We start from the raw sequence: 22,500 nt of genomic DNA, 5'->3' as shown, positions 1-22,500 counted from the left end.
CTTTTTATTTGCAGATTTGGGTTTATCCACCTTTTTTTTTGGAGCCTGACGTAAATCTTCATGACGGAAATTCATAGTAAACATCACAGTCAGCAGGATTTAACTGAGGATGAGGATGAGGATGTTTTAAGATTTTCCTAAAGTATAATTGATTTGTTGCTGCTGGTGGTTGTTTGTGGCATGCTGATCACCAACTGGCAGTCAGAGTTTAAACTTTTTATTTGCTGCTGCATCGCTGTTTATAAAACAGATTGGATTGTTCTCATTTTGGAAGAAAACTCTTAATCTCTCTCTCTAATACTTTTCATTAATTAATCAATTCAATCAGCTTTATTGGCACGACATACATATAAAGCATACAGCAACAAAACATATACAACACATGTAGGGCAAAATAATATAAGAAAATATGTTGTATAAATTATACAACATATCAGAGTCTTCTTTACATTGAATATTTGTGAATAATAATGATAATATCAGCATTTTATATATATATTTTTTTAACATTACTGTACATATAACTATTTATTATTGCAGTACATACACATACATATGAACAAAAGTGTCAGTCTTCAATAAAATTGGAAACAAAAACAAAACATTTATATTTTTATATAAATGTGAATGTTAATCTCTCTCTCTCTCTCTGTCTCTCTGTCTCTCTCTCTCTCTCTCTCTGTCTCTCTCTCTCTCTCTCTCTCTGTCCCTCTCTCTCTCTCTCTCTCTCTCTCTCTCTCTCAGTCTGAACCAGGGTTTGTTACTGGAGCAGGAGAGACTCATGTCAGACTACGACAAACTGAAGGCTGAAGAACAGGAGAAGGACTCCAAGCTCCAGAAACTAATGTAGGAACCGACCGGTCTGCAAAATCACTCAGAACTTTTACACTCAAGCAGAGCTGACTTGGTTCTGCCTCTCTCTCTCTTTCTCTCTCCCTCTCTCTCTCTCTCCTGCTCTCTCTCTCTTCCTCTCTCTCTCTCTTCCTCTCTCTCTCTCCTGCTCTCTCCCTCTCTCTCTCCCTCTCTCTCTCTCCTGCTCTCTCTCCCTCTCTCCCGCTCTCTCTCTCTCTCCCTCTCTCTCTCCCGCTCTCTCTCTCTCTCCCTCTCTCCTGCTCTCTCCCTCTCTCCCGCTCTCTCTCTCCTGCTCTCTCTCCCTCTCTCCCGCTCTCTCCCTCTCTCTCCCTCTCTCTCTCTCTCTCTCTCTCTCTCTCTCCCTCTCTCTCCTGCTCTCTCTCTCTCTCTCTCTCTCTCTCCCTCTCTCTCCCTCTCTCTCTCTCTCTCTCTCTCTCTCTCTCCCTCTCTCTCCTGCTCTCTCTCCCTCTCTCCCGCTCTCTCCCTCTCTCTCTCTCTCTCTCTCTCCCTCTCTCTCTCTCTCCAGTTTGCTGAACGAAGAGAGGGAACAGGCCAGAGAGGACCTGAAGGGTCTGGAGGAGACTGTGGTGAGTCACATCAGTCTAATCCTAATTCAGAATTAGGATCAAATAAAATCACTTTAATCTGCAAGTATGAAATCAATATCCAGGAATTTGTCTTAGTGACATACAGACAGTAAACTGTACACACCACCCTTTATATTTCTCTTCAACATTTGAAATGTGCTACCATTTAATGTCCCAAGGGAAAGGAAGATAATAATAATAATAATAATAATATCAATAGGCTTTATTTCCATAGCACTTTTCTTATGCAAAGTGCTTCACAGTAAAATAATAAAAACACACAAAAATACACACAAATAGGACATACATGAGACATACATACGGAAAGTTACAAGAAGCATTTAAAAGGAAAATGAAAATAATAATGAAAAAACAAAGAAAGTTGATGAAAGCGAGAGTTCAGAGACAAACAATGACCTGCATGGAATAAATTATGAGTTATAATGTGGAATGAAATGGATGGGTGGATGAGTTCTGTACAGCAGATTGAAGACTTGTGTTTTATTTGTATTTTAACCATCACAGTCGTCTCTTTGCTCTCCTCAGGCCAAGGAGCTGCAGACTCTACACAACCTGCGCAAACTCTTCATTCAGGACCTGACCACGCGGGTCAAGAAGGTACGCCGGCTTCTCCGGGTCATCTGTTCTTAGCATCACTGTTAAAATTGTTTTCCGGGTTTGTTTAAGCACTTTTAATCTGCCTGTGTGTGTCCCAAGGTTATTATTAGTTTTGCGTTTTTCATTAGTTTTTATTTTTATTTCGTTTTGACTTTTTGTTTTCAATTTCAGTTTAGTTTTAATTCGTTTTTTAAAGCGTGTTTGCTAGTTTCGTTTAGTTTTTATTTTTTGAAAATGCTTAGTTTTAGTTTCGTTTTTATTAGTTTTAGTGTTAGTTTTAGTCTTTTTTTGTAATAATATTACAAAAAAAGACTAAAACTAACACTGAAATTGTATTTATTTATTTATCACTAAAAAAATTTTTTTTTATTACAAATACCCCATGGGGTATTTGTCAGATAAAAAAAAAAAAAATTGGAAGATAGATTTCATATCCACCCAAAATACTAGGCTTATGTATTAAATAAATTGACAAAGACAAAAACTAAAGACATTTTCTCTATAATTTTAGTTTATTTTAGTTAGTTTTGTAAACACACAATACAGTTTCAGTTAGTTATCGTTTTTTTGTAAAGCCTCGTTTTTATTTTTATTTCAGTTAACGAAAACGTTTTTTCACACCTAGTTTTCGTTAACGATAATAACCTCGCTGTGTTCAGAGTGCAGAGCTGGACTGTGAGGAAGGAGTCGGCAGCGTCGCCCAGAAACAGAAGATCTCTTTCCTGGAGAATAACCTGGAGCAGCTCACCAAGGTCCACAAGCAGGTGCTGAGCCGAAACCATCGCTACCAAGTCTTAGACCAGGACCGGGTGCTGAAAACTCAGATGTTTCACCTGCTCTTCTTGTCTCCTCTTCCAATGAAGATAAAATATTGAATAATTCTTCTCTCTTCTTCTTTGAAAATATGCCAAATTCAGGTTTGGCTGAGCAATTCCCATTCCCTACTTGGCTTCCTTTTCATTTACAACGTGAATCATCTTTAATAATATATAAAATATAGACATGATCTGAACAGTCACACAATACCATTTAAAGACCCCACGAAACGGCGTCTTTACTTCCTTGATTTGATGTATTTCTTGGTGACACAGGAAGTCGGGGCGGGACGTAACACAGGGAGGGAGAGAGAGGCAGTTTGGTTTGATGGGAGGGGTGCGGAAGGGGGCGGGACTGTTCAAAAATCTGATGGTTTTATTGGTTAGAAATGTATATTTACGCCTCCTGGTGCAGCGTGAGGGTCACCGTGAGAGATACTGTGTTTTCCAGAAAGTAAAAGTGATGGGAGTTCATTTCATGGGGGACTTTAACGGATTGGAATACTCTTGTTTATCAAAATCACCATGGCAACGAGAAGGTAGATTGCCTTTGTGTTAGACTGACATCTTTCTTTAGGCCACAGTGTGAACGCGGGATAACACACCCGTCTTCAAATCTAACCCCCCGCCTCTCCTCCCCTCTTCTCTCCGCTTCCCCCTCCAGCTGGTTCGCGACAACGCGGATCTTCGCTGCGAACTCCCCAAGCTGGAGAAGCGTCTTCGCGCCACGGCGGAGCGGGTGAAAGCCCTGGAGAACGCCCTGAAGGAGGCCAAGGAGAACGCCATGAGGGACCGCAAGCGCTACCAGCAGGAGGTGGACCGCATCAAAGAGGCCGTCCGGGCCAAGAACATGGCCAGGAGGGGACACTCGGCGCAGATCGGTGAGGCCGGGACTCACCGGGTTGGGGTTCAATTCACTTTGGACGTTATTAAAAGAAAATATCACTTTTTCGGGGTGTCCCAAGACCTTTGTGGCATGTCATCCTCCTCTCTCTGTACCCCAATCTTTCCTGCCTCCTGTCTCCACTTTCTAGTAAAGGCAAAAAACACCAAAAAATAATCTTATATATGCCTTTTCTTTAAAAAGAGAGAGTTGGTAGTTGTTTCCCCTTGAAATTTCGTCTTTACCGAGAGTCAAGAGTCAGGCGTCTTAACCAATGTGTCATCAGCCATTTTAGTATTTATATTTATAGTTATATTTACCATAACATACTGTATAATGAGGAGGGGAAGTATAGGGAAATAAAAAGTCACTCATCACAAAATACAGGCACCTTAAACAGCCACAAGAGTCATAACACATAATTTCATCCACCAGTTAAGTAATCTAACTGCAAATAGGATGAAGAATAAATTAACTACTTGCATGTATTTCCATTAAATAACATATGAAAAACAATATATTACTCAATGGTTGATTTGTGTGTTTCAGCTAAGCCCATCCGGCCCGGCCATCACCCGCTGTCTTCCCCCATCAGCAGCTCCATCAGAGCCGGAGGCCTCTACAGCCACAACTACAACCACAACAAGTAAACCTACCGCCTGGTGTAAGTACTGTTGGAGAGGAATGTGTTCACGTTCATCATTTGCAGAAAGGGAAATTGGATGTACAAAATATTCGTCGCTACTTTTTTGTGTGTTTTAAAGGGCAAAAGCCAAGGGTTTAGATTTCAAATCAGACGATGCACTAAAAATTTTGCTTCGCTTCTCTTTCACTGAGAACCAGGTGAAGGGCGAAAACATTATTTCCCGTGTTCAGAGTTCACGTGTGGTGAACTTTGACCTGCGAATTCGCACAGCCGGCCAATAGAAACGTCGCTTTGGGCATGTTGACCTCTGAAAGAAAGTCCAACATGGAGGAGTCTCTAATCGTGGCAGAGTGACATCATCCAGTTTTATACAACACTGCTGTCAGAGGACAAAAATAAGCAAAGAAGAGATGCAGCGCAGCTTCACTCAATCAGCAATACTAGCTAACTAGCATGCTAGTAGCTAACAGCTAACTAGCTACCACTCAGCTCTGAGGATAGCATCACAGCCGAATGGTAGCTAGTTAGCTGTTAGCGTTCAGCTGTTTAACTTGTTCGAACCCCCACATCCAAAATAATTTTTATTTATGAATTTAAAATCAGCTATAACTGCAGTAGATATTGCTGCTCGCTTTTCTTAAGCGCAGTTGTTTGTATTAGCGTGAATATAACTGATATTTTAGATTTTTATTACCTTGGATTGCCGAGATATTAGTGCCTCCAAAAAATTCCAACATATTCATATCTGCTATGACGTGAACTCACAACGCTGAAGTTGGCTACTTACCTGCAGCTGCTTGTTCGTGGGCTGTCTGTGGACGAATCGTTTTTTTCGAACAGGTGTTTTTTGCCATGTTCAGGGGGTCATAGTACATTAACGCTACAGTAAAATTGCTCATAATTCTGGATTTTGATACTCTATTTCATTGTCTGTAATGCCCCAGTGTCAGATTCTTGAGACGTTTTGATAATCAAGATTTAGGGCCATAGCAAATAGGCAGTAAGTGCAATCACAACTATACACAACAGTTGTCAATTAAACTATGAAAAACTGTTTGGGTCAACACCTAAACATAATTATTAAAAAGTCGAGGTCCTGTCTGTTAGAGAACATTTGTATTTTTCCAAAAATTCTAATATATGAGGCAAAAAACATTCTAAATGCAGAGGAAACCTTCTGTTCGAAAAAATCAATTCGTCCACAGACAGCCTACGAATAAGTAGCTAACTTCGGCATCGTCGTGAACTCTGCGTGTGTGACTCTGCACCAATTTCACCAACGCAATTTCCTAAACTCTGATTCTGAAATCTGACATTAGATTTTAAAACCGATATGAAGCCACAAATCCTGCAGCAAGAGAACTGACGGCGTTCATCTCAGTAAAACTGGACCTTTGCTCCTTCTTGCAGACGGACCACAAACAACTCAAAGCATGTCCACCACCCACTTCCTACTTGGAACCATATGCCCCGCCCCTCCTCTTGAAGCACCAATAGGAGGCCACCACGACAGACTGTCACCTCTCGGAGAAAAGCCCGCCCACCCACAGAAACATCCTCCAGAAATGTATATATTGATATGAAACATTAATGTATCGTAACCACATTTCATTTTGCTGAATGTAGACATCAGAGGCCTCATTTATAAAAGGTTCTCACACACACATTCTCATGAAAAATCGATCAATATCAGCCAGTTGCATTGATTTCCTCCAATTTTCTGTAATGTATCAAAAGCTAAAACTCATTATCATTTTCAAAGATACAAATGTTATGAAATGAGGTTGGGTGAAGATTTGGTTCATCAACAAAACCGCAATCACAGATGATCATAGATATTGATTTGTTCTCCTCATCATTTTTTTCATTTTTTTTTTTTTTTATAAATGAGGCCCTGAGAGTTTTTCTCTGAAGGATTTAGAGATGAGTTAGAAGTGGTGATGGCTTTAGAGGCTTTAGAGTAGAATATGCCCAGTTCTTCTTCCAGGGGAAAACGAAAACACCACCTGCACTGAAACTTTGCACTGTTACTTTACTGCACTTATGATTTGCACATACCTCCATATCTCTGGATTTATATACCGCGCCTGAATGTTTGTACTGCCTCCCCGTGCTTGAAGGGCATTGTAAGTTTATAGCATAATGTACATGACAGTGACAGAGTTGTATCTTCATGAATGAAGGCGTCGCTCTTGAAGACGAACTAAACCCCAAATCTGTGTAAAGCCTGACATCTAATGGTAAAAAGCATGCTACTGAAATGTTCCATCTTCTATTGGCTGATCTTTGGTGCCAGATGATGATGTCACCTTCTATAGAGTACAACAAGTGGGCACCAAAGATCAGCCAATAGAAGATGGACATTTCAGTAGCATGCTTTTTACCATTAGATGTCAGGCTTTACACAGATCTGGGTTTGAGGTTTAGTTGCTCTTTAAATCAGTGTACATATAAGCTTATATTCACTTTTTTTGGGGGGTGAACTGTACCTAGTGCCAGTGAAGCTAATGCCAAGTCTTTGGGTTCCTCATTGCTATCAAGATGAGCAGACGTTGGGGTGGCAGGGAAGTCTGAAGTTAAAGCGTAATTCTGGCCATTTTTTCAACCTGGATCCTTGTTGTGGATCACACTGATTGATCCAAAATCTCATCAGCTTCTTCTCTATAGAGCTACTTACCTCTTCTTTGCCTGCGTTCTCCTCTCCAGTCCAGTCCTAACAGCCAAAGGACTCTCCAGAAATCAACCCCAAAACCTGTCTTTTTCAACACTTTGTAATTAGACATGTATTCAATTTTCAGTTTATCCATAATCTGAGAACTCTCACTATTTATTTTGCACTACTTTACACACCGAGAAACAAATTCCTCTAATACACTGGGTGTAATTTGGTGACTGAAGTGCTCTAAATTCCTAAAAAAAATTCTCTAGTGTGAAGAGAATCCGAACTTTATGGACAGGACCAGTAAAGAGGGGTAATATAAATCAAAGCAGCTCTTTGAATCACTAAAGCCAAGCCATCAACCCTTCCCAAAAGCATTACCTTAAAGCATTTGCAATACCTGACCCCGCACTTTTCATTTACCATAAATTGTTTTTCCATTCGCCGTTTTATTTTAGAGGTACAGACTGATCGATTCAGTTGTTTATCTGTTTGTTGTTTTACTGTCTTTTAATTTAATTTAGTCTTTATTTATCCCTTGCAATCCCACTGAGTTCAGGCCAAGATTTAGTTATCGACAATAAAGACATCTCACACATAAGTAATAGACAATCTCATGTAAAGTGAGAGGGAACTGGATGTTCTCACAGTTTGGCGGTGCTGTTGTAAAGCAGGAAGGACTTGTGACGGACTGTGTTCCACCGTAACGCCTGCAGGGACGCTGACCAGCCAATCAGATGCTTCCTAGACTCGGGGGGGGCGGTGCCGCAGTCCGGTTTGCGTGATAGATGATTTCGTCTAAGTACAATCCACTCGACCAAATGTTCAGAAAATGTGGCAAAAATTACAACATTGCTTTTTATTTCCGCCCCCAACTCAAAAATCCTGCAGAAGAGAGACAGTTCAAGTAGATTTTTGTTGAACGTCTTTGGTCAGAAACAATAAACATCTTACAAGTCTAGTTTAGTCTGGTATTGAGTCTTAAAAGTCTTATTTTTCATGCCAGTGTGATGAGTTAATTCCACTTGTTTCCGATGCAAATCAACTCGTTTTAAGAATTTGAATGTCACTTGCTTCAAGAAAATCCTTAAAACAAGTTAGTTAAGTTAAATTATCGTTCCAATTTGGCAGATTTATCACAAGATTTTAAGACCCAATCCTAGAAGAAATAACTTGTCGAGGATAGAAGTATTTTCTCAAAAGTTGCCATGATCAAATCATAATTGGTATTTGAATCGTGTGAGTAGGTGGGGTTTGGTTGGTTTGACAGGAATCGTTTAGAGATGGAGTTGCGTTCAACAGCAAAACAAAATGTGACAAACTGAATCCTAAACCAGCATATTTGACACTTACATCACTTCTAAACTCTAAAATCCCAAATCTCTCACTTTGGCGCTGCTGTTAAGTTTTGCTGTAATATAATATAATAATATTTCAGGGTGAGGAGAGTTGCATCAGTCTGTTCCTCAGCTGTGAAGCTGCTGATCAGCCAGTCAGAGTTTTTACAGACAGACTGGGACAGAGCGATGCATTTCTCTCAGTCTAAAGCAAAACTAAATCGCCTGCAAGAAACTGAGACTTTTTCCAATTCTCGTCACAATAGAGCTCAACAGTGACCGCCCACTTTTGAACGGCTCCGGTTCCAGGAAGTGAATTTCCCATTCATTCCTCCATTGACGTTTCAGAAAATCCTTATATAAAGAGTTTTAAGCCTGTAACCAAGCCAACCGACTACGAGATGAATCGTGACCATAAAACATTTGATTCGGAGCAAAAAAAATAATAATTGTGAAACGAAAAAAAACAAAAACTTTGCCTTTTTTTTCTGTTTTCCAATTTTTTTTGCTTCCTGGAACCGGAGCCGTTCAAAAGTGGGCGGTCACTGTTGAGCTCTATGCAACCTCGGATAACGATCCCTCTGATTGGCCGAAAGGTTTTGTTTATTCTGCCACACCTTGTGCCTTCAGAAACCCTCAGAAACATCTGAACGAGACGAACCAGACTTCTGATTCTTCCTAACAAATGAACACTGAGCCGTCTGTTAAGGGGAAATACCGCTGACTTTTCTGCACTTCTGTTCAGCAGCTTCAGAAATTAAGAAATTAATTTATATTTAATGTCGGTACAGATACGTGACTGTCCATGCTTTTGCAGAATAACACCCTAAAAGTAATTTCAATCCAGTGGAATTCCTCTTTCAAAATAAACAGATTGTAATGGATGACACCCATCTTCCCTCTCATCAAGGAAACGCTGGATGTCTGTGCTGCAAGTTGAGCATGTTTTTGAATGTACATAATGATCTCAATGAATATTTCCTTCGTTAAAGCAAGATGATACTTTTAGTTGCTAAGGGCGGTGCTACACAGGGCAACTTTTTTGGGCAACAGAACCCAAGGAGTTGCCTCAGCGTTGCTGCTTTAATCACAGCAACAACATGTTGCCAGGAAACTCTGCAAAAAATCACTGCAAAAAATCTCCATCTTAACAAGTCATTTGGTCTATTATTGAGTCCTAAAATTGTAATTTTCTTAAAATAAGTGGAAAAATCTGCCAGTGAGGTTTGATAGTTTCTCTTGTTTCCAATGCAAATCGACTTGTTTGAAGAATTTAGTAGAATCAAGAGTCATTTTCTTGACAGCAGTGCAGTGATCTGCCTTATTCTGACTGGTTTCAACAGACTGACACTCTGTTCTAGAAAACTCCTGAAACAAGTGAAGCTGCATTGGAAACAAGTGGAGTTATCTCTCCTCACTGCAGAATGTTTCTCTTGGTTTAAGAACAATAAGATCTGAAGGCTGAATATGAGACTAGATGACATTTGGATACATTTTTGACCCGTGGCTCACTTTGTTGCCTGTTGCGTTTCCCCGATAAATTGCCGTGTGCATCACCGCTCTAAGCCTATTTATCTACTTATTTATTCAATGTTTCTATGTAAACTGGCTGTCAGTTGTTCGTTTGATCCTGGCTGTTTTAACTGAGCTGGACAGCCACAGTCAGACTGAAGGAGAGCCTGCTGTATGTGACTAATAAACGAATATAAATGCATGGAGAGCTTGTGTTAAAGGCATGCTCAGGGACATGAGGACAAACTGAGCCAACGCTGCGCTAAACAGTGGTTGTAACCGGATGTGAGCATTTGCAAAAAACGCCGTGCATTTACCTCATCATGATGTACATTTTGAGATTTGCAATTTTTTCTTTTTAAATAATCCACCAAGTCCCCTTTGTTCCTTTTGGCTGTGGCATCATAACTCTGAACATACCTTCAATTGATGCAATTAAAACTATAATAAAGATATATCTATTTAACTTTAAGTTTTTGTTGTTGTTTTGCTTATTTTGTTGTTTTGTTTCAAAATGAGTCTGAAGATATCTTGCCATGATATAATCTTTAATCCCTATACATATATTTCCCTCTGTAACATTGCACATTATCATTATCAGTTTTGGACAGAACAGACAAATGGGGTATTTTGGTCAGGTCACAAGTAAATTAATAAAAATAAAATCAATAAATAATAGAAAAATCTTCTTCACACAATCACATATAAAGTTCTACATATTGAGTACAACAATGTAACAAGACAGTTAAACCATTGTATCTGTACAAATAGTTGTTCACGTGTTTTTCACATATTTCACACACTTTATGGTATACTGCACTTTTGGCCAACATACAGAAAAGCGACGGGTTCCTGATGTAACCCTGGTTCTCTGAGTCTTTAGAGGCCCCAAGAGCGAAGACGCTCCTCCGTAAGCTTGTCTTTTCCGGACCTGGGTCAAATAATATGAGAAAATAATATCTAGAGCATGTTTTACCCTGCTTGGAATACCATGTAGTTTTGGTTTACTGCACCAGATAGAACTAATTCAGAGGACAGAATGCTAAATTGACTGTCTGAACTTTGTGGCACTCATTATATTTTCCTATATAAGTCCAAGCAGGTTAAAATAAATGCAAAGAATTATTCGCAAATAGTATTTGACCCAGTTGTGGTGTTTTCACAGGATCTACAGCTGCAATAAGTTCCTTTTCTCTCGCATTCAAGATGCTGGCGGACAATATTTATGTTATAAAGCCAACACACACTGCACACTTTACTGCAGAGAAGAAAAAAAACTTCAGTCGACGTTACAAACACTCTGGTAAACAACAAAGTTTGGGTTGGGTTTGTCACGAAAGCATCTTTTCTTCCGAGTTCACCTTCGCGCCGTTCACTTACAACGGCACAAAAACTAACTTTGGTCGAAAGATGCTTGTTTGGAAACCCGGCTCTGGTCGGTCAGTACAGTTTCAACACAGATTCACATGCATTCTCAAACTTTCGCACAAGCACACAGCGTAACCCCACGTGCGCTCCCCACACACAAACACCCGCGGGAACGAACGGCCGAACGCTGGAGCGAAACGTACGCGGCGCGGCGTCCGTTTGGCTCTCTACACCCAGGAGTCGGGGGAGCCGGTGTACTTGTTCGCCCTGTTGGAAGGCCTCCGTGTGGTGGAGTAGAAGTCCACGTAGTTTGTGTTGGCTTTGAATCTGAGGGACTGGCTGGCGTAGCCCTCGGGGGAGGACGGGGTCAGGTGCACCGGCTCGTCCTCGTACTGCTCCTCCCCGTAGCCTTGCGGGGACGACAGGTACATTCTGTAGCTGTTGTAGTTCTTCCTGTCCGGCTCGTCGTAGAATGGCTCTGGATGCTGCCAGAAGAAAAATTACGTTTATTTATCACACGGCTTTGCTGAATACTCACTTCTGACTGGCCAAGAATCTGGGACAAATACTATTTTTCTTGTTTTGCAGCATTTGTTTTACCCTGCGTCACAGGCCAGGTGGGTGGAGTTTGTCACGTGTAATGATATTTAGCACCAGGTCAAATTAATCCAATCAGAGAATGTTTGAGAGCTACCAGAGTACTATGCTGTGAATGAAAACTTGCCTCCCCCAAAACAGAATTGTACTAAAAGACAAACCCCACCCACCTGGTACTTCAGGTTGTCTATAACTAACTTTGAGAAGTATTTCAAATATTTATTTGACCCATTGAACGCATTCTGACGTCTGTTATTTCTGAATTTCTGAATAACAAACCACTGATTCACATCTAATAATATCACTCTGCAGTTAAGACGTCTGGTTGATTTTGTTGATTTCTAATCAAATAATCTGTTACTGCTTAGTTAAGCAATCGACTAACAGAGGTTAGAAACAATGGAAGATTTTTCCAATCTTACATTTAATTTATTCTGAGAGCACAAAACTTTTGATTGCTAGTTAGAGGCTGAACTGCAATCTTACCTGATTTTTTTTTTTGGATGTGCAGACACAACCTATTAGTGATGAAAAAATTGAGTAAAATGTTATTCTAGGGTTGAATTATCTCACCTGGGACCTTCTTAGATCCTCTCCTGATTGGGAGGAATATGTCCCAATGAAATATGGGGTTTTCTTCTCAGACCCTGAAATGGAAAATACAACACCAGAGACAGAGAAAAAAAACACTTTAGCCTAAATACAGTACAACACCTGCTTCATCCAATACATGCAATCGCCTGATTTTGACATAAAGAGACTCTTTAAGGATCACAACTTTAGCTTGGAGTGGGTATAAGCACAAAATGTGTGCATTAATAATCATTTTCAAAAGACGTCATTCAACTTTTATGCCATTTCTACCATGTAGACAAGAAGACCACGAAGTCCAGTGGTCCATACATAGATCCCTGAGGAACGCCACATTACTACAAGTATTACTGACCTGTGTACTGCCGTTTGTGTAAACTGTTGTCCCCATAATACGTGTCGAGTTGCATAGATGACTGCGCCCTCTGGTAGTTTGAACTGTGTCTTCTTATCCCGAGCATCGCTGGAGAGGATGTTGCACTACCACCTGACCAAAAAAACAAACAGAAAAAACCCTTAATTCGTAGGATTTTCTTCATTGTCTGCTAAGGGAGATTTGTTTTGGACACAATGCTAATATATAAAAAAACACACAAAACAAAAATCTGTCTCACTCACATATTTACATTACATGGTAAAACCTGTTTCTGCTGTGTTGAGGAGTTAGATGGAAAGGATAACGAAAGAGTGTTTTCATCTGTTTAATATGCAAAATGCTTAATGAACGATGCAACTCAAGAAACCAGTTGAATTCCATTAATTTTCAACAACCAGAGAAACGTTGGTTGATGTCATGTCTGATGTTGCCTCATTTCCCATTTGCTAAACTATTGGCACTATATTGAGCCTAATGCTTTATTTTCCGGGTCCACAGTTTCCTAATAATTTCGTAGAAAGGAACTGTTAATTTCTTAGGAAGTTTCTTTGAAAAAAACATGAAATTATTGTTCTAATTACAGGGAAAATAGAGAAAGAGTTCAATGGTAGTTGGTAAGTTCCTACAATTTCTTCTGTTGTTTCCAAGACAGAACCATGAAATGATGTAGTAGCTATATAGAAAATTAGAAATTTTAAATTAATTAAGAATTCAACAAATAACTATATTATTATATGAATAATGACTTTTGATAATTGGCCTCTGCCTCTTATTTTTCCAGTAAATAGTTTATTAATAGTTTTGCAGTTCTTTCCAGGAAATGTTCAGTATCTTATCGACTTTCCAGACTGCTGACATTTAATATATAAATACTACATCATTTCATGCTTCTTTCCAGGAAACTTCCTAAGAAATTAACAGTTCCTTTCTAGGAAATTGTGGAGCCGGAAAATAAAGTTTTACCCTAGATGAAATCAGTCGGCGGCAGCAGCCCACAGCACAGCGATGTCAGTCGTCAGTTCCGACTTGCTAGCTGGATCTCTCACCTGATTGGATGACGGGGGACATCTGCAGGGGGCTGGTGGGCAGGGTGGGTTGAGACCGGTAGCGGTCTCGCTCCAGCGTGGAGACAGGAGTGATAAAGTGGGTGTAGTTCCATCCGTCCTGCGGTCACACAGGTCAGGTCAGTTAGGTCAGAGTCACACAGAGTGTTTTAGATGCTGCATAACAGAGGCGGGGACTCGAGTCACATGACTTGGACTCGAGTCCCAGTTTTAATTACTTGAGACTTGACTTGATGCATGAAGAGAAGACTTGAGACTTGACTTGACTTGGGTTCTGGTGACTTGGGACTTGACTCTGACTTGTACTTTGATGACTTTAAAAGGTTTCTAAAGTCTTGACTTGAGATCTTGTGTTTGTGTAAATGACTTAGATTGAAAGTGATGAGATTTGTTCCAGCGGACGACTGAATTTAAATTCTGTTTTCTGAATTTGTATGGAATGATTGAATTTATTGAAGTTGAAACTGATTATAGAAATCAAACTCATGATGCTCTTACCAAGTTTTTATCCTATTAAAACCATATTGCATTGAAAAGTCCTAGATATTTAGTTTTCTTTAAGATATTAAATTGATACTGGACTCTTGATTTGTTCTGACTTGACTTGCTGTTCTACATTTAGACTTGAGATTTGACTTGAGACTTGTGCCTCAAGACTTGAGACTGACTTGGGACTCGAGCAAAGTTGACTTGGACACACCTCTGCTGCATAACCATTTTAAACTAACAGCTACATTTCAATGAGTTCCACTGCAGAGGAAGCAGAAACCATGAAAGGTATTTTGTCTTTGTGTGTGTGTGTGTGTGTGTGTGTGTGTGTGTGTGTGCTGGTGCTGACCTGCTTGTAGAGGCTCCTCAGCTCCCTGTACTGCCACAGAGTGTTCAACACCTGAGCTGCTGCCTTCACAACCTTCATCGAGTACCTGAGACACAACAGCATGGAAACACATTGTTACTGTTCATCTGTACACATAGTTAAGGTTTCTTCTTCACTGTTTACTCTGTGCACACCGTCACACTACTCCTCGTCAGGTAAAGATCTCATGAATCACGGTAGATTTCATGAAAATATATACAAGCTGTGATTTTCTCTTGTCTCCAGACCTATCAGCTTATTTCATCATATTTTGAGTCAAATTCTCTCACTGCACTGGCAGATAATCTGCTGGTTTCAGTAAATTTCACTTGATTCATGCCAATATGACTTCTTCTTTCAAGAAATCATCATAAAACAATGAAGAAAATCTGGAAACAAGAAACTTTCTCCAAGACAATTTCACTTTTACCAAGAAAATGTCCTGAAACAAGTTACATTCTCCTGGAAAAAAGTCACATTTGTTGAAACCGGCAAAATTATCTGCCAGTGCAGTGAGATGATTTCACTAAAAAAATCCTAAAATAAGCTTGATAAGACTGGAGACGAGACAAAGTGACTCAACAAGTCTATCAGGTTTTGCGGTGTGTCTAATGTATTCTATAATCAAAGTTTCCTTCCAAAACTAGATATCCAGCATCTGCAAAAAGTGACAGCTGCTTTTATGCTTTCACGAAACAACTGACAGAACTTTTTTTAAAGGACAGTAGCTAATTTAAGACACTGGTTGCAAGACAGAAGTTATGCTGATATATTTTAAGTTTGAAGTTGTTTTGTATGCTTCATAAAGAAAAAAACAGGCCAAATATATTTCTTGGAGAATCATTAACACCCAAAACTAAAATAGGCTCGGCATGTATTGTGGGTGAAATGCTGTTAACCTAAAAATCCTTTAAAGTCACACTGAAATGAAAAATGACTTTTTTGCCTTTTTAGCTCATTCTGTCACACCATACGCCTATGTGATAATTTATGCCAAAAAAATGACAAAAATATACATATATATATATATATATTTTTTTTTTTTTCTTGTATTTTTAGATAAAAATCTCTCTCTTTTACTTCCTGGAAAACAGACAATCTTTAGTGATGACATCATCGTGTACCAGGAGGTGAACGTAAGAATTCCAACCAATGAAACCATCGCAGATTTTGCTGACAAAAATGTAATTTTCTTGTACTTTTATATCAAAATCTCATTACTTTTACTTCCTGGGAAACGGAAAATCTTCAGTAGTGACATCATCGCGTACCAGGAAGCGTAAATAAAAATTCCAACCAATAAAACGGTCACAGATTTGTTTAACAGTTCCGCCCCTCGCATCAAATAATAGAGAAAGCGCAGAAGTGTTTTTGGGATTGTAAGCACATTTTGTCAAGTGTCTGATAATCACTCAAATATGTTTGCGTTGTCTTTGTTTTCTGTTTCTTCAATAAACAGGTACGGCGTTGAGTCAAAAATAGTAAAATTTGTAAGACTGTAAACAATGACATGTAAGATATTTCTACTCCAAACCCTTTGCTATCTCAGAAGACGTTGCTAAAAGACTAGAGGTGTTGTTTGCATCAATGAATGTCATAGAAAACACTTAAACGATTATTACATTACTTGCTAAAATGCTCCCAGCTAACATTAACTAACTAACATTAAGCTAGTTTTCACTTTTTTTGAGTTGCGGTAAGAAGAGAGCGAGTGTGCGCGGTTTCGTACCCCTTCCCTCGTCCTTTGCTGATGTCCACCAGCTTCTCGATGCCTCCGCTGTCGGCTAAAGCTTTGGCGTTCTCCATGTTGCGGCTGGTGACCTCGTGCAGCGTGCAGCAGACCGACGCCACCGTCTCGTCCGACAGCAGCGACGGGCTGCCGCCGGGCAGCCGGTTCACCAGATCCCGCATGGCGTACTTCCCTGGAGGAGGAGACACAGACACAGGCTTCGTTTAGACCGGTGAGTCCCGACCCAGTTCTCAAACATTCACTGTCCCGCAAGTTTTTTGTTCCAGCTCTATTGAAAGTATTCACACAGCGGCCATTTTGATTGGGAAAATCATACAAACAACACAGATTCTGAAAAACACTGAAACAAATGAATCTGGCAGGATATAGGTTCACATTTAAATATATTTAGTCCATTATTACTAGCTACCCACTACGAAACCAAACCCCTTAATTTTATCCCTGAAATGTCCTTAATTTCTCATTACATAAACATTAATTATCCATTAAAAATAACATGGCTTTAAAAAAGTAAGGTTAGTATCATGGGTTTATAAGGGATTTATTCATGGGTTGGTTTGTGGAGACACTAGTAATTAAGGGATTTTTCATGCCCTTTGTGCAGGTTTACAGGTTATTAATGAGTTATTAATGGAAATTTCTTGTCTCCCTGAATTTTACATTAAATTAGAAAGTAAGGAGTCAAACATTAAGGGGAGTTTAAGGGGTCTCCTCCATTCATAACTCCCTTAACTAATTTTAAGGGGATTTTGCATGAATTAAGGGCTGAATTAATGTAAATGTAAGAGTATTTTTACTGGTTTGTAGAGACCAGATCTAGCCTAGGTAGCTAGCTAGTAGCTTACTAGCTAGTAAGCTAGCTAACTTCCCTGCTAACTTAAAGCAGTTGTTGTGGTTGTTCTTCCAGAGGCTGCTGGCTAATTTGATAACTGTTAGGTCTGCATTTATGAGTTGAAGTAGGCCTAATGCTTTTCTGCCAATCTTCCACTAGAGTTTCCCACCTTGAGTGTTCAAAATGGCCGCTGGGTGAATAAAGTCAATTCTTGCACATCTGATCACACGTTTATGCTATCCTGTTCAGGTAGATCTGTTTCTACTGCTCAGCCAATCAGCATCAAGTGTTGTCTTCCACTATGTGTATGTTTTGTGTGTGTGTGTGTGTGTGTGTGTGTGTGTGTGTGTATGCCTGTGTTTTCCAGTGTATTTACAGTAGGGTTGGGGTTCCAAAGCATTTTATCCAATCTGAATCCAGTTTCAAATCTGCTTATTGAACCTGAATCCTTTCAAATCTGTTATCGAACCTTTTTACATAATTTGTTGGGGGAAAAAGGACAAAAGAAAACACGGCACACACTTAAACACACTAAACACTTAACTTTTACACAATGCTGCATTGATAAGTGCTTATTCACCCACAAATATTGCAGTTTGCCGTATTCTCATTTCATTTTGAGAAGTGTGCCGACGCTTTCGAACGCTTGTGTCGATCTGCCGTGTTGACAAACACACTGGGAAGTGGAGACTGGGGACGCAAGTGTATGACATCATCAGAAGAGGACGGGGGATTCAGCAAGAGGACTTCTTCAACTTGGGGATTAACGAATCCGGGTATTTTGCGAAACTGGAACCGGGTAACGGAACCCAACCCTAATTTACAGTACGTATGTGTGTGTGTGTGTGTGTGTGTGTGTGTGTGTGTATGTGTGTGTGTGTGTGTGTGTGTGTGTGTGTGTGTGCACCTATCAGCTCCTTGTTCCTGCCGTCCAGTGCCATGTTGCGCAGGGCGGTGGCGACGGAACAAACCACCCGGTCGTTGTCCATCCTCAGCAGCTCCACCAGGATGGGAAGACCTTTCTCCTTACGCACCGCCGCCCGGATGTAGGCCGAGAACTGGACACACACACACACACACACACACACACACACGTTGAAACAAGTTGACTTGACTCTTGTCGTGGTAAAAAATTCATACAATGAAATTCCATGAAAATCCAAAAGTTCAGACTTTATTTTACAGATATGTGAGCAGCATGTAATTCCTCAATTTAAGTGAAAACATGAAAAGAGTTAAGAGGTTTTCCTCCAACAATGCCGATATGCTTCTAATGTTGAAGAAACTTGTGATTTTTGTAAATCTTCTACAGAAACGACTGAGCGCTTCGATGTTGTCGTACGAAAACACATCAAGTATTTTTTATGTTTGATTTTCCCATTTTACATAAAATAAATCACTTCTCATTTGTACCAAAAGGCCTTTTGATAATTTTACTTATACTGATATTCTTTTATCTTACCTTTATGTATTTTTATTATTATATTTACTATTTTATTTTAGTTTACTTACTTTTTTTTTTTGCTATGTTCCTTTTTACTGCCGGTTTGTGAAGCTTTTTGTAACTTCTGTTTTGAAAATTGCTATATAAATTAAGTTTTATTATTAATAGTTTTAAATCCAGGTGAAAAGTTTTTACTGAACTTAGTTAAAAACTTTGCTGTATATTTATACACATACAATAAGCCGTTCATTGTAAGTGGTAAATAAAATTAGTGATAACTACTATTTCTTTGCATGATTTAGAAGATCTGACAACACAGAAAGTGAGTCTAGGAAAAGTCATGGAGGGAGATTTTGAAAGGTGAGTTATTTCAGTGCTTAAATTCCTGGCTTGTGTCTTTCTTTAATAATAATAATAATAATAATAATAACTTGATTTATATAGCACCTTTCTAAACAAAGTTACAAAGTGCTTTCCATAAAATAAAAGATAAGAAGAGTAACAACAATGGATAACAAAGCAACAAAATATTGAATAAAAGAGGCAAATAAAACACAGGTAAAAGGGGTGTAGATAAAATAATAAATCAATAATACTAAAAGAAGGCCTTCGTATAAAACGGAGTCTTAAGAAGTGATTTAAAAGACATATTTTGCTTGCTCTCTAGTGTTAAAAACAGCGGCGGTACCTTCCAGTTCCCGGCGGAGAGGTTCTGCAGCGACCCGGCGGCGCCCTCCAGCGTGGCGGGGTTGGAGCTCTCCGCCAGCAGGCTGAGGTACGGCTTCACCACGGTGGGGTGCCACAGCAGCTCCGCCCCCCGCTGAGGCTGCGAGAAACCCGGGATCGGCCCCACGCCGTCCCACTGCTGGGAACAGGGATTTGAGTCAGTCAGAGTGCGTTCACAACAAGCATGTTTGGAGCGTTTCATTCAAACTCTGCAGCGTTTCTTCCTTCAGTTCAGTCGGTTTGTCCAGGTGAGAGCGATGACCTTTGAACTCTTGGTGGCACCAACTAACGGCACTGAGAGTCTCAGTCCTCTAACAAGAGAACTGCAACTCCAACTACAGGAAACCACCCCGAAACGCAAGGGATTATGGGTAGAAGGAGACGGATGCTTGGAAAGCCTAGCAGAACAAAATGAAGTCTGGACTGATGCTCATATTCAGCTGTTTCTTCTTCATGTGTTCTTAACTGGTATGAACACCACAGAAGAAGAGACAGACAAGCCCATCATGTTAGATAAAGTTACAGGAGCTGGAGTCAGATTTGTTTTGATGACAGGTGACAAAACTCTGTCCAATAAACAAGCTGCTTGTGAGTCATGTGACTTTTGTTTACAAGCCCTGGTTCACTTGTAATTGGGCAGTGTGAATCTAAACAAACCTAAAAAATTGCCCCCAAAGTTACAAAAAACGTAAACACAATGAAAATGTATCATCATCCCCTTATCGCTTAGCCTGCTCCCTCAAAAAAATAATAATTATAATCGCAATTATAGCACAGCTGTCCATAGATCATGATGTAAATACCAAGCCTTTCTTAATAAACTGCAACACCTACTGGAACGCATCCTAACTGGCCCAGGAGTAAATTTGGTCTCAGTATCAAAGTTAACTAACCCGAACCTATTAAAAAACTCTACAGGAAAGACTGGAAACATAATACCTGTTGGTACCAAGCCAATTTTAAGTGCCAATAATAATTTAAAGGCATTGAAAGGTAATGAAAAGGCATCAAAGCTTTATAAACAGCCTCTTAAATCAGGATCTCCTCGCCTAAGGGGATTTCTATTGAGAATATAAATCGACTATGGTCTGTTTCCACTTAATGACATTAACAAACGCTGGGGAATCCTTCTTGAGGCAGTGAAATGTGCTTCCATTTACCAAAGAAAGGCATCAAATGCATCGTTTTAGCGCTGGGATCAAATCTGAATGAAGCGTTAGGACTGGTGGCGTAATCCGTGAAATTGAAAGTATGTTTTGCGCGAGACGTGCTGCGCTGGGAAAATGGATGCGAAACAATGCCGTTTCAAAAGCAGTCATGGAATTTGGAAAGGTTTTATGAGAGAAACACGAGTGGAAAACACGTGTTTCCAAGCTGCAGATCAGGCGACAACATTACTCATGCTGTCTAATTAGATATTCAGATCGAGACGTTCCTTGGGAAAATTCCCCTTCTATTCTACCCTGACTACTTCTTCTTCTTCTACTCTAACTTCTTGACTGGATTTGAAGATTTTGGACAGTGTTTAAGATGATGTATGCAGATAAAGGCTGATCAGTATGTGAACTAGATCACGCTACAGTTGAACTTTATTCTTCTGTGTGAGCAACTTCAAAAATGTGTCTATAGGGACTGAACAACTTTTTTCATAATTTTCTACACCTTTTTGTCCAATTACAAAACTTCTTCAAGGGATATTTCACTTTGGTATAACATATACAGTAGTTTTCAGCAGCCTTACTCCCATGTAAATACACCTATAAGTAGACCTAATTCACTGCCATTCATTTTCAAAGCCTCGCCATAAATAGTAGTTCTTAAGTATAAACTCACTACTGCAACAAAAATTTCAATGGAATAGAAAATTCTGAATAAAAAGTATCTGTTTATTTTGATATCTGGAACTGACAGTTCAGAGCGACAACGCTTAGAGTCGAATTACGTAGAGTGCCTGAAATAGTTCCTCAACTGATAACTACCAGTAACGTAGAAACGGCAGCAGATCAGCCCATAAACTATATAACTATATAAAATATTTCATATATTTCCTAACCATCGAGAGGGAAGGATAGCGCTTCAACCAGCTGTGAACAGCTGCAGCCAAAGATACAAAAACTAGAAGAGGTGCAACTGTTGTTCTCAGTAAAAACTATTTTATTTACTCCATTATTAAAAAGTCAATGACTTTTAACAATGACTTTTTAAAAATTGAAGTGTATTAGGATGTACAATGGCTGCTGATGTCGCCACGTACTTGTAGGTGCATTTACATGGAAACTAATCATGTTATACCAAAGTGACTTTAAGACCTGAAAACAATCACATCCACTTCCTAGACTTTCCCCAGATTTTTCCCAGAATTTCCCCAGACTTTCCCCAGATTTTTCCCAGAATTTCCTCAGAATTTTCCCAGACTTTTCCCAGACTTGGCCAAGAATTTTCAGAGAATTTTCCCAGACTTTCCCCAGAATTTTCCCAGACTCTCCTCAGACTTTTCCCAGACTTTTCCCAGGATTTCCTCAGACTTTTCCCAGACCTTTCCCAGAATTTCCCCAGACTTTTCCCAGAATTTCCCAGACTTTCCTCAGACTTTTCCCAGAATTTCCCCAGACTTTCCTCAGACTTTTCCCAGCATTTCCCCAGACTTTCCTCAGACTTTTCCCAGAATTTCCCCAGACTTTTCCCAGAATTTCCCCAGACTTTTCCCAGACTTTTCCCAGCATTTCCCCAGACTTTCCTCAGACTTTTCCCAGAATTTCCCCAGACTTTCCTCAGACTTTTCCCAGCATTTCCCCAGACTTTCCCCAGACTTTCCCCAGAATTTTCCCAGACTTTCCTCAGACTTTTCCCAGACTTTCCCCAGACTTTCCGGACCAGGATTCGTACCTTGTCGTCCAGCCAGCCGCCCCTCTTCCTTCCGCGCCTCCTCTTGCCCCAGCACAGGTAGTCCAGCTCCTTGGCCGGGGAGGAGAAGCCCAGCAGGGTGT

The 22,500-nt window shown here is 39.9% G+C and overlaps 2 protein-coding genes across 2 annotated transcripts in view; one reads left to right on the top strand and one right to left on the bottom strand.

Annotated features, from left to right (window-relative positions):
- The window catches only part of LOC139924254 (kinesin heavy chain-like), a 31,270-nt gene extending 26,865 nt beyond the window's left edge, over positions 1-4,405 (top strand). Inside the window, exons 20-25 of the mRNA XM_071915254.2 lie at positions 745-846; positions 1,379-1,439; positions 1,986-2,057; positions 2,717-2,821; positions 3,537-3,753; positions 4,305-4,405. Of these exons, the coding sequence (XP_071771355.2) occupies positions 745-846; positions 1,379-1,439; positions 1,986-2,057; positions 2,717-2,821; positions 3,537-3,753; positions 4,305-4,405 (658 nt within the window). The remainder of the gene's footprint in view (positions 1-744; positions 847-1,378; positions 1,440-1,985; positions 2,058-2,716; positions 2,822-3,536; positions 3,754-4,304) is intronic.
- Positions 4,406-11,342: 6,937 nt separating this feature from the next.
- The window catches only part of LOC139924262 (plakophilin-4-like), a 29,283-nt gene continuing 18,125 nt past the window's right edge, over positions 11,343-22,500 (bottom strand). The window contains exons 8-16 of the mRNA XM_071915261.2: positions 22,400-22,500; positions 19,476-19,652; positions 18,251-18,401; positions 16,491-16,683; positions 14,744-14,828; positions 13,888-14,005; positions 12,821-12,952; positions 12,448-12,521; positions 11,343-11,762 (exon numbers count right to left, since the gene is read on the bottom strand). The exon at positions 22,400-22,500 is cut by the window's right edge and continues 94 nt beyond it. Of these exons, the coding sequence (XP_071771362.1) occupies positions 11,505-11,762; positions 12,448-12,521; positions 12,821-12,952; positions 13,888-14,005; positions 14,744-14,828; positions 16,491-16,683; positions 18,251-18,401; positions 19,476-19,652; positions 22,400-22,500 (1,289 nt within the window). The 3' untranslated portion in view covers positions 11,343-11,504. The remainder of the gene's footprint in view (positions 11,763-12,447; positions 12,522-12,820; positions 12,953-13,887; positions 14,006-14,743; positions 14,829-16,490; positions 16,684-18,250; positions 18,402-19,475; positions 19,653-22,399) is intronic.

This window comes from Centroberyx gerrardi, chromosome 21 (genome assembly GCF_048128805.1).
Source record: "Centroberyx gerrardi isolate f3 chromosome 21, fCenGer3.hap1.cur.20231027, whole genome shotgun sequence".
Lineage (NCBI taxonomy): Eukaryota > Metazoa > Chordata > Actinopteri > Beryciformes > Berycidae > Centroberyx > Centroberyx gerrardi.
The sequence above is the reverse complement of the archived record's forward strand: the minus strand, read 5'-3'. Positions and strand labels throughout refer to the sequence as shown.